Consider the following 12,705-nt stretch of genomic DNA (forward strand, 5'->3'; position numbering starts at 1 on the left):
ACCTAAACAGGGAACTGAATACAAAAATACAAGAGAACTAAGAATACTGGGCCAACACGGCCCAGGACCATGACAGCATAATAATCTACCTCTAGCAGCGTCCAGCCGACACCCGGCATCTACTGCGTCCGGGAATCTTTGTGCAGCTGAGACTAATGCTAAGCCAAAGCAATTAGGTTTCTTATAATCATCTGCGTGTTGACGTTTTGGGAAAAGACCTGCAGTATACTGACTGTGTTATGATTTGGTTTGAGCTTGCAAAGTGTCAAGGGCTAGGGCCTCGAACATCAGACGGCTTTGTTGCCATGTGAAGCGTTGTGATTTTTAAAATTAATTATTAATTTGCGATGAGGCCAGGACAGAATCGGGGTGGCATGCAGGGGATGGGGGCTTATGCATAAATTCTTTTAACCATTTTCTGGTTTAATTCTGTGCTCATGTTATATTCATTAATATGGAATAAGTAATTTATTGGAGTGACAATCAGAAAATATGTGATTTTCCCACAAGTTTTTATTTCTGTCCACTGCAGAAGCTGTGATGTGGCGTGGATCACAGAGTCTTCTGTGTTCAGCCATAAAGAGGCTTTCTTGTGCTTTTCCGCATTTCACTCTTTCGCTCGCCCTGTTTCTATAGCTCTCTCGCTCTCCTTTTCTCAGATCAGACTGTGCTCCAGCCACGCTATTGGGCACCGAGCTGTAAACAGGAGCGGCACACTGATCCGAGTCACCTTCATTCAGGCCCATGCCCCAGTCGCCTCACACACCATTTCTTTTTTTTTCCTCCCTCTTTTTGAAACTCGTCAGTGTTTTGAATCCACACTCCCAAAAAACTGGTAAAAATGTCATGGGTACAGCTCCCTGTGCGGAGGATGGACCGCTGGGTATGCCCCTTGCTCATCGTGAGCCTGACACATAGGCCCTTTATGTGGCTGTGAGGAGGGTGGCCCCTTCCATCCTCTGCTTCTCATCCACACCCCAGAGGCTCTCATTCAACCCAGGCCTGGCTGGGGGGAAGTTGAAGCTCTTTTGTATTGGGGGGGAGGGGGATTCTTAGTGGGGGCTGTCAAGGCTGTGACTGTGTGCGCCTTTATTTCCCCAGAAAAGAGATGGGGTGGAGGGGGTAGAGATAGAGGGAGAGGGCAAGAGGGAGGCCGGAGAGGGAGGAGTGGTTCCAAAGGAGAGTTTGGACACAGAAGGCCTTGTTAACCGGCTCCCTCAAAGAGAGAGAGGATGAGACATAGAAAAGAAAGACGGAAAAGGCAAAGTAACACCAAGCATGAATTTTTTTTTTTTTTAAAGCCAAAAAACCGTTTCCCTCTGTTACGTCACTGTGTTATTCCCATTTTACTCTACCCTTCCCTATCTGTTCCCTCCATCTGTCCCCATGTAAGCTCAATCTTCAGCTCAACAAGCTTTTGCCCTCCCCCTCACCTCTTCTCAACCTCGTCCATTAGTTTACGCACATTCTATTATCTGGGAGAGCGGGCTAAAAGAGATGTCTGGGGTCAGAGCGATCATTATCATCACCCCTTGCTGCTACACTTGTGAGTTATAGCCCACCATACTGGAAACAGACATTTAAATCATAATCAATAAAGCAATATCAATGCTGAGAAGCATGGCAAAAGGAAATCAGGCTCCAGGCTCTGGAGGAAACACATACTCTGAGACTGAGACGGTGGCACGCACATATTGATGAAACATGATCAAGCCAAATGAAAAAAAACACACACACAATATGTGACGTCACGCTTTGCACTTTTTTTCTAATGCTCAACTAATGCACATTGTGGCTGGTGTGCAAAAATGTGTGAAAGTGGAGCGAGCGCGTCATCATGAGGGGACGATGACGTGCCGTAGCCGCTATCCGACTCTCTGGTCACGTTAAGGTAACTAGGGAAGCAATGGTACTTGCAGGGGTAGCCGTACAAGACGCACACAGTGTTTCGTCCAGCAGGGACAATGCGAGGAGACAGGTGTGACCTGACCCAGCTGTGACCGGACCACGTTCTCCGTTGCCGTTGCAGCTGAGATCACGACTGAGTCTCTGTCTCTTTGCTGCCACGAGGAGAAAATGCCAGTTGCCCGCGTACAGAAAAAGTGAACTACATCACTGTCAGGGAAGAATAGGTTTGGGACATGATACAAAAACTCATCATGTAATCAGTCAGTATAAATTACAGTTCTAACACACAGAGAAAGGCTACACAATCACTGTTATTAACTTGCACAGTTTGTGGTGAATAAGATACTCTCGTGCAAATATAATGCATAATCCAGCTGAACTGCGCAGACTTGTTGGATTCCATATTTAGAAATCTTTGTTTCACCCACAAAGACCATTTGAAGTTACTATTATTATTATTATTAGATGTGGTTCTTTTATAACTTCTTTTCTCACCAGATGTTATTGAAAACATTATGGATTTGCTTTATATGATTTAAGAATAGCAACTTAAATAACGCTTATTTTGATGATTTCTTTTCTCCGCTCAAGCCAACACGTCCCGCTGAGGCTCTCGAGCTTGACGTAGGAGATGAGTATTGTTTTTGAGGTGGCTTTTTTAATGTTTTAAGAGAAAAACAAAGCATTAAGTAAATCACACATTATCATAGGGATTGGGTTTTGAGCATTGCCTCACTTACTGAGTGAAGTGAAAATACCCCACAGCAAATCTATAGTTTGTTACAGAGCTCGCAGCAGGCAAGAATAAAAATGTAGCAGGGAAAATTAAATGAGTACAAATGATGTGTTTAATAATTAATAATTTATTTGTTTACACAGATCAACTAGAACTATTTAGTATTTAATGATGATTTCACGTTTGCTAAATTAACTGGACTGGGACACTGTAATTGCGTATACAGTTTGGTTGAAAGTTAATCGTTGACATCATTTAAAAGATCATTTGCATATTGATTTGAATTTGGGTAACTAACAAAGATGGATATTGTTTGATACTGTATTACAGTTTAGAATTAAATGCTCTTTGCAAAGCACCTAATGTTTAAATGTTGGTTTTTTTTGTTAAAAATCAAATGGAAGTCAGGTTGAGTAGTGCAGTCAAGCACATTGCCAGCTTGATCAAACACTTCAGGAGCATTGAGCTTCAGTCCAGAATCCCAAGGTCCTGTGTAGGTGTGAGCTGTGAAACGAGAGTGCAATGCACATCATGGTTTATGTGCAGCCAAAGCCCACGCAGTGCTGATCAGACAGGGATCATCTGCTATATCTGGAATCTATAACCCTGTCGCTGGTGCTTAAGGGGAAATTTGGAGAGCTCAAACCAGAACCAAAGTGAAGCTATACAGTGTGTTATGTGTCATTGAAGTAAGCTTACTTTTTAGTAATTTTTTTGTAATCATAGAGGAGACTGAGGTGTTTTATAGGTCATCAACTCCAAATATGTACAAAATGGCACATCCATAGTAAAAAGTCTGCAATGTAAAAATAGCAATAGGCATGCATAAAAACAATTACTTTGCTATCTTAATTGCTTTCCAAAGAAAATACTTTCTGTCACCTTTCCAATTAAAACATAACCAGGAGCTATATTAGATGTATTTTTAAATGGTGCCTGCAGCATGTCTTGCTGTCTAAGATATTGGATTCCACCTCTACATTTTAATGACCAGTTTTATTTATGCAGAGGAATCAACACGGCTAAACAAGAAGCCACAAAAGACCATAGCATGAAACTGTGTTTTGTTTTTCTTTTTTAAACTGTGCCAGCTGAGGATTCAGCTCTAATGATTTACATCTTGTTATTTAGCAATGCCGCATATTACAATGCCACATGGATAGTGTTTACAGTATCTTTTCAATTAGCCTAACAGTTGTACAGAGTCCGTTTTCACATGCCAGTCTCCTGACATTTCTTAACCCAACTGACATACACTTGGTGAAGTGTGAACCATTTTGCAAATGAGGGTTATTCTGGGAGAGTCACGTCTCTCCTCCCTCTCTCTCCCTCTCGCTCTCCTCCATGCACCCTCGAGAAGGTTGTAAAAGCTGTTGTCCTTTAGTGATGACGGAAAGCGAGGAGGAGCCGCGAGAGAAAAAGAAAAGGAAAAGCTCTTCAATTGGAGCCCCGATTTCTCCTCTCTCCGTCTGCGTCTGTCTCTTTCACTCTCACTCTGCATGTGGCCTGCTGCTCTGTCATCCTCAGGGATGCATCTGAAGGAGACCATCTGTTGATCCATTTGTCTCCTGCTTTGCTTCCTGTGCCACTGCCTCTCTCCAATCGATGATCAGGCCTGGCCTTTCCCCTGCCCACCCTCTTTGTGTCTGCCAACAGGCCCTCAGGGCGAGGCGGGTTTGCTGTTCGGGTTGAGATAGGAGATTGTGCCCGGATTCAGACAAAGAGAAATGATAAGCAGTGGAGAACATGCTGGGTTTTTGTACACAGACTGCTCACAATGAACAAGCTAATGACCACAGAGAAAGCTACTTTCTAATCAGTGCTCATCTAAAGTGAGCATTGTTATGCTGACCTGAGTCAAAAAAATGTAATTCTTTTTTATGCGTTGCTAATATCAAAACTGTAATCTTCTTTCGCTTTGACAGTTTATCCTTACACGGATAGACGACAGACCACGAAATAGATGTTAGGAACAATGCCGAGATGCCGAAGGACCACCGGAGGCTTCCAAACATTCACCACCAACACATTCATTGCTTGTGAAGTGTTTGGCAGCGTTGCTGCTAAAGAGAGTGGGGTGCTGGTTTCCACACATCACCCATCTGTCACCTCACATGCATGCTCATGGGTTTGACGGACACCGACTCCACCGTGGGGACTTTGGGGATTGCTTGCCTTTGATCTTCTCCCGTGACTCTCCATTAACCATCAGTCGTCAGAGCTCAGGCCCTGGAGAGCAACTGGGAAAGGGTGGCGTGTGAACATGAGCGCTGATGTAGCCAAGAGAAATTCATTGTCCAAATCTAGCAGATTACTGACATGGAGGAAAATGTACATAAATAGTGCTGGATGTAAATGTTTAGAATGTAAGTTCGTTGGACTATGGAGCAGGAGAGAGAATGGTAATGACAGGATAAAACTCAGAACACGTGTGCAGTGTGTGCGTTCCATACTGCTTATTTTTGCAGCATTTGAAGCTTTTTTTTTTCCTCTTTCTCTGTCCGCAGAGTTTTCATAGATTTGCAAGGTTTTCATCACGGCTGCTCAATATTGTTGATGATGGGTGTTTACCCAGGGAGACATGGCATTGATTTCCAATAAAGTGCAGATGGCATGCGGTCACACACACTCCTATTTTACCAAGAGCCATCCAATAAGTCATGATTTCACAACCGCAGTAACCTGGTGTTGTGGTTCTTCTGACAAAACCGGGGTGGGGTGTCCGTCATTGTGGAAAACCTTTAGTGGCTAACAACTTTATGCCTGGGATTCATTTGACTTGCTTTCACTGCATGGCTTTTTAATTTCTTCTTTTTGTGTTGCAGGCTTCCTCAGCACAGGTGACCAGGCAGCTAAAGGGAACTATGGGCTCTTGGACCAAATCCAGGCTTTGAGATGGATCAGTGAGAACATCGGCTTCTTCGGAGGAGATTCCAATCGCATCACAGTGTTTGGTTCTGGGATCGGAGCTTCTTGTGTCAGCCTGCTCACGCTCTCCCATCACTCTGAAGGTACAGTGGGGCAGAGGCGCCGGTGTGGTGGGGCTGTGTGTGATATAGCTGTTCAGCTTGTGCCTGCTGGTGTGCAGGCTTCTTGATATTATCTAGGCATGCAGGTAGTGAGTTACAGCGAGTAATCTAATCGAGTTCACTGTGCAGCATAAGAAATGTTTTAAGATGAAACAAGTTTGCATTCAAATGAATGTGATTTTCAGTCCAGAAATGGAAACTTCACGGTGGATTTCAAGCCACATGTGGGCTTTGACATATTCTGCCGGTTTGTTAGTATTCTTCCCTGTACCAAAAAATGGGTGTAGTGTGACACTGGAAGCAAGACACTGTATGTTAAGGAGAGCTTTTCAAGGTAGCCACGTCGTGCTAAATGGTGCACACTTGCAAGTTTTCTTTTTAAAAAAAACAAAATCACAATGTTTAGCTGCTACTTTAATGTCACCTCATGATGATTTACTGCTCATGTTGGACTTGTCTTTAATGCAACATGCAAGCTTGACTTGGACATGAAATAAACATCCCTCATACTAATCCTCCTCTAATACATCACTAAATTCAAATAGAGCATTACAGGTAAGTAATTGCTGGAGGCCCAAATGCATAATACTGAAAGTGAAATTATTACATGTTTTTGTGCAAACATTTAAAAGTCATTACTGTAAGGGACCGCATCCTCAATTAGATTTGACATCATGGATGGATGCATGGATCTGAGGTTGCAGTTTGGGGAAGGCCTTCATAAGGACTGGCTGCAGCTCCCAAGCTGGGCTGGGGGAGGTAGGGTGAGGTACAAAAATGAGAATGAATTGCCGGTGGTGTAGGAAGGGTCATTTAAGGCATTATGGGTAGTTGTGGCTCAGCAAGTAGAGCAGATCGTCTACTAATTGGAAGGTCATTGCACAGTTTTGTGGCTACTCCAGTATGCATGTTGAAGTATCCTTGGGAATGATACTGAACTTTGAGTTTCCCCAGATCCATCCATTGCAATGTGAGTATTAGACAAACTATATATATAAGTACCAGTTCATTTACCATATAGTCAAAGCACTCGAAGGGGAGTGTATGAGGTGCTGTCCAGCTCCTAAAATTCAGATAAATTAACTCTTAATTGACCACAGTTGTGTGAATGCGACAGGCTGCAGTCCGCAAAGCGATGTTATATTTTTTTATATGTTATTTTCCAACTGAGAGATTTTTACATTTAGCCAGGCTCATTGCAAACATGTTAACAAGCCACAAACATGTTGCTTTGGACACAGATGGCTGGAGGTGTAACACTGGGCTGTTACTGTACATTACATGGAAATAAACCACATCAAAGAAACCACTCTTGCAGTAGATAGAGGCCTGGTCCCAGACAGTGTTGTGGCCACAAAGCTATTAAGCGATACACCCCCATCACTACACACACCAGCTCAAACACACACACAGAAGCACACACTATTCAAGAACAGAGTGAAATCTCTCTTCTTGGATTTTTGATTAGTGGACCGACCAGGGTGAGTTTGAAAGAGGTCATTTGATCGTCTCTTCCTTGGAACCCCATTACAGTGCCAAGGATTTGTGATATGTTTTGCATTCTCCAATTTGCATTAAAGTGTTACTAATTGCCTTGATTTCCTCTGATGACTGATGACTGCTTTTGAATTGAATTTTTACCATAAATGCTTTTTTTTTATTCATACTTCATAATGCTACGCTCCATGTAGCATGTTATTATACTGCCAGAGAAACCATCTCCTCCCAGTAAATTGGATATTACCGGCTCTGTTTTTTCCCCTGAATGGAAATGTATGCCCCACTGATGGGATAAGAAAAAAGAAAAAGCCAGTAAAACTTGAGCGATCCTAGCAAATTGAAACAGGAAGCCTTCTATCACGCCAGGACTCTTGCTGTGAATGTTACCAATGGCAATCAGATTTCACACAGACTCTCTGGGAGCACAGATTGTTGTAATTATATAAAGTTTAGGACTGGAGTGGGCTGCTGGATGTGACAGGAAATACAAGTGAAGAAATGTCTTTTTGCACCTGCTTTCACAGCCTCCACTGTACACCACCCCGCCCCTCCTTCGGTCTTAAGCGTCGAAGCGAAAACTGGTAAGATGCTGTTGTTGCCAAGGCAACGTCACAAACAAGAAAGGAATCAAAGTGTCCGGGTCTACAAAGTGTTGAAAATTAAGGATAAAAATATATAATCAACTGAATTACAAACTGTGACACAAGAACACCTGGTTTCAGGTGGCCTCTGGTAATGGACTTGTGTAATGATTTTCTATCTGTGTCAGCAGACTGTTGCATCTCTGATAGAGCCTCTTATACTGAGCTTCCTACTTTGCAGTCTGAATGAAAATTAAGTCAGAAACACCACTCACGGTGCATCACAGCCCCTGAATTTATACTCCAACTTGCTTGCATGTAAACCCTTTTCCACTAGAGAAGTAGTATTTTCATAGTAGTGGTACATGTGGTATTATGGAATAAGATTTGCATCCCTACATACACAAACATTTCCCTTCCTGTTCTGCTCAGATGCACGATAATGAAGCCCAGGTGAAAAAATAAAAAAAGAGGAAATCAATGATGGCACACTGTACTGAAGCTCCCTGGTGTGTTGGTGTATTTAATGACAGTATTCCCACTCTTACGGTACAAAGTCTGTCATCACCGCCTGCAGTGCATAGACTTTCCATCTAACCGAGACTCTTTTCATGCCTGTTGGTGGCAGAGTGACAACTTATTTTAGATGCTCCATGCTCCTCCTGAAGCTTATTTAATAAGCTGAATTCTCCTATATCATCCTGGCCCTCTGGCCTCTCTCTTTGATTGCCTGCTCCGCTGGCCTGGCCTTGGTGGCGTTTTCGTGTGGGCGTGCCGAGGGCTCCAGTCACAGGGTACATCCATCACGGAGTTTTCCCCTCCTGGCCCGTGTGGAGGCTGGTCTGGATGCCTTCTCGCGAGGGCTAGTTTTTTAGACCATGGTGCCTGCCCTGCCTCGTCCTACATCCAATCTCATCCTTACTTCACCCATCTGTCTCCTTGCCTACACAGTCAGTAAAAGCATGCACGGGACATGCTCTTTTTCACCATGTGCCAGTGCGTCTCTCTCCCTTGTCTCCCTCTCTAGGTTTCTGCTCCCTAGTCTGCAGCATGTGTGGTGTGTTGCTATTAATAAGATGGCTGCCTTGTCTGGTATGTGGCAAGCAATCTTGCTGCACATCTGAGACTTTGGAAGCAGAATGGTCATTAAAAGCGCAGTCTCTCTCGGCAGGAGAGTGTTTTTGACCAGCTTATTAAATGTAGCTCAACAGTTGTGTTCCCACTGAGGAAAATCTCTGTCCCCATCTTCTTTTTTTCTCCATCTTCAAAAAGAAAATGGCTAAAGAAGTTCAAAAGAAAGGACATTAGCAAGTCCCATGTATTATCTATCTGGCATCGCACAGGCGCTAATTAAACATGCAGATTTGGCTTTTTCCCCTATCTCCTAATAATCGTTATGATTTCAAAATTGAGATGGCTTTTCTGTGCATGAGCAGAATACCAAGTGCCCAGTGACTCAGACATGTGCATTTGTACATATATCTCTAGAGATTCAAAGAAGTGTTGCTCAATTCAAAACCCAAAGGAAATATACTATGCCATTCACACTCAGTGTCAGTGTGCATCTCATCCCCGCACATATGTCAGCACAGGCGTGTCCATTCACAGCTCACACATGAGGGAAGGGCTAGGTGTAGAGGCGCTGAAGGTCGTTTGGTTTCTTTTTTCTTTTTTTTCCTTCCTCCCTCTCTTCCAGTAAGCAATCAGGATAAAAGCTCCACTTCTAAGGAAGTGCTCCCGTTTTAATGGAATGTTCTGGACATTAAAGACAGCTAGTGAGGAGGATCCTTCATGCCAATGTCAGCTTTCATTTTTATTAAGACTTCTGGGTTATTGAGAACCATAAATACACATGTTAAATGCCTGGGTTTTATTACAGAAGTGCAAGGAGTACAAATGCATTTTAATGCAAGACGCCTCCTCGCAAATACTTAAACCCCATGAACCATGAGGGCAAGGGAGCAGGTACTTTGTTTTCAGGAGAGGGCATAGGTTTGAATCTATTTAGTGGGAAGAACAGGAGAGGATTTGATTAAGTGATAGAATGTGTGATTGGATCTGGAGAAACTGAAGATCAGAGCGACAGATTGTTTTTGCTGTTTTTAAAAAAAAATCTTAAATATGAACTTTATTACAGGCCACTGATGTTGTTTTAAATTTGCGAGTGTCTAGTGTTTCTAGTGTCATTCTTTCAAAATGTGTTTTGGAAGACACTTACAGAGCATGTTTAGCCAGGTAGGTAAGATACAGCCACAAAGCTTCAAGAGTATAACTGAGATTCAAGCAAAGGTTGATTTTGAACATGGATTTAGCCCTTCTCGTTTCATGGGATTTGATAGATCCACAAGGTATTTTATGGCATTTACTACCATCGGGGACTGTGGCCCTGAAATCATCGCACAAACAAAACCTTTATCAATTATTTATTAATGCTGTTAAGGGGGATTCTTTAACCCAAATCCTAACAAACTAAATATGAAAGGAAAGATTAAAAGAGAGTCCAAAGGATTAAAATCAACAAGTGAAAACCAAGTAAAACAAATAGCAGGCTTGTTAGAGCCATGAGTCATACAGTGATGGATATTACAACATAAGTATGCACTTACACAGAAGGCTAACTAAAGCATTCAGTCTTTGTTTATAGTAAGATGTTGTACAAAAATAGCTGATTGTAGTGTTAACCTGCTGGCGTTAGCTTGCCAATGATTGTAATTTAAAGAAATATTAGGCTTAGCGTTCTTACACCACGACAGTGGCCCCTGCTCATTCTAAAATGGGCGAGCATTGCTCAATCTGCAGCTTAAAGAAAATATCAGCACACCAGAACGAAGACAAGATGGAAGGAAGCTCATTAGCATGCACGAAATACCAGACCTAGTGTCGAAGAATGGCAGTTTCTACATGCACGGTACAGAAATAAACACTCAAAAAGTACAAGCAGGAACCTGCAATAGGTCAAAAATACACAGCCTGACATGTACTTGTTCTTTAAAGCAGCCACACTCCAACTTCTGCGCCACTTTACTCCCCTTTGCCTATGAGAGTATTAATTTAGCCTTCCAGTGGGCGGCTCATTGGTGTCACAACATAATAATGCGGAGGTGATAATCAGGTAACACTTATTATTCTTCAGCAAGAAGAAATCATAAAAAAACAGTAAAAACTCAGAGATGATTAACAAAATGGTAAATGGCCTGTATTTATATAGCGCCTTACTAGTCCCTAAGGACCCCAAAGCGCTTTACATATCCAGTCATCCACCCATTCACACACACATTCACACACTGGTGATGGCAAGCTACATTGTAGCCACAGCCACCCTGGGGCGCACTGACAGAGGCGAGGCTGCCGGACACTGGCGCCACCGGGCCCTCTGACCACCACCAGTAGGCAACGGGTGAAGTGTCTTGCCCAAGGACACAACGACCGAGACTGTCCAAGCCAGGGCTCGAACCGGCAACCTTCCGATTACAAGACGAACTCCCAACTCTTGAGCCACGATTGCCCCAAAAGATGATTTTTTTTTTTCATGTTCAGCTCTGGCTAACATATAAGATAAGATAAGAAAGATAACTCTTTATTGTCATTGCACAGTCATCCATAGTACAATAGTACAATGAAATTGGAAAGCTGTACGTCGGCACTTCATATAACACAACACGACATGATACGACACATCACAACGCAACACAAACAACACAACACAGTATATTAACTTAGTAATAAAAAAGAAGAAGAAGTGTATTTGAATTCCACACTGTTATTATTGCACATTAATTGTTATTGCATCTTGTTATAAATATAAATATTATTATTGTTACTGTTTTTACCGTTGTTACCTCCCCCCCAAAAAAGTCCAGGTAGGTAGCCAGTCAGGTCAGCTATTTGCATTGATTAGGACTATTGCCCTGTTGTAAAAGCTGTCCTTGAGTCTATTTGTTCGGGACCTCAGCAGCCTGAACCTCCTGCCAGATGGCAGCAGCTTAAACACCCGCTGTCCTGGGTGTGTACCGTCCCGTAGGATGCTGCGTGCCCTCTTGAGACAGCAAGTGCTGTACAGGTCCTTCAGGGAGGGAAGAGGATGTCCAAGGATTTTTTGGGCCATAATGATGACTCCCTGGAGTGCCTTTCTGTGTGCTGTGGTGCAGCTGGAGAACCACACACCGATGCAATGTGTCAGCACACTTTCAATGGAGCAGCGGTAGAAGACGGTCAGCAGCTAGTGGTGTGGAGCTTTGGGGAGCGGGGCGATTGTGGCCTATGAGTTGGGTGTTCGTCTTGTAATTGGAAGGTTGCCGGTTCGAGCCCCGGCTCGGACAGTGTCGGTCATTATGTCCATGGGCAAGACACTTCAACTACCGCCTACTGGTGATGGCCAGAGGGGCCGATGGCGCGATATGGCAGCCTCGCCTCTGTCAGTCTGCCCCAGGGCAGCTGTGGCTACAACTGTAGCTTGCCTTCACCAGTGTATGAATGTGAGAGTGAATGAATAGTGGTATTGTAAAGCGCTTTGAGGGGTCCCGAAAAGCGCCATATAAATGCAATCCATTATTATTATTATTATTATTGTAGCAATGGCATCTTCAGTTGATCTGTTAGCTCTGTATGCAAACTGGAGCAGGTCGAGTGTGGGTGGCAGGCAGGACACGATGTGACGTCGGACCAGTTTCTCGAAGCACTTCATTATAACAGGTGTTAGAGCAACTGGTCGGTAGTCGTTGAGGCTGCTAATGTTAGTACGCTTTGGCAGTGGGACAATTGTGGCTGACTTTAGGCACGGCAGGATGCAGGACTGGGACAGTGAAGTGTTGAAGATCTTAGTGAAGACCCCAGCCAGCTGGTCTGCACACTCTTTTAGGACCTTTGCGGTTACCCCATCTGGTCCGGCGGCCTTCCTGGGGTTCGCTGCCCTCAGTGTGCGCCTCACCTCATATTCCTGCACCATGAGGCT

At 43.5% G+C, this 12,705-nt stretch overlaps 1 protein-coding gene across 4 annotated transcripts in view; it reads left to right on the top strand.

Moving 5' to 3' along the window:
• Positions 1–12,705, top strand: part of nlgn3a (neuroligin 3a) — a 133,152-nt gene that overhangs the window by 83,327 nt on the left and 37,120 nt on the right. For all 4 annotated transcript variants that reach the window (XM_085476418.1, XM_085476428.1, XM_085476437.1 and 1 more), the window contains one exon: positions 5,470–5,655. In XM_085476418.1, the coding sequence (XP_085332544.1) occupies positions 5,470–5,655 (186 nt within the window). The remainder of the gene's footprint in view (positions 1–5,469; positions 5,656–12,705) is intronic.

Source organism: Copadichromis virginalis, linkage group LG2 (assembly GCF_057382275.1).
Source record: "Copadichromis virginalis isolate Kocher_CV1m ecotype Utaka linkage group LG2, C_Virginalis_male_GT1.1, whole genome shotgun sequence".
NCBI classification, from domain to species: Eukaryota; Metazoa; Chordata; class Actinopteri; order Cichliformes; family Cichlidae; genus Copadichromis; species Copadichromis virginalis.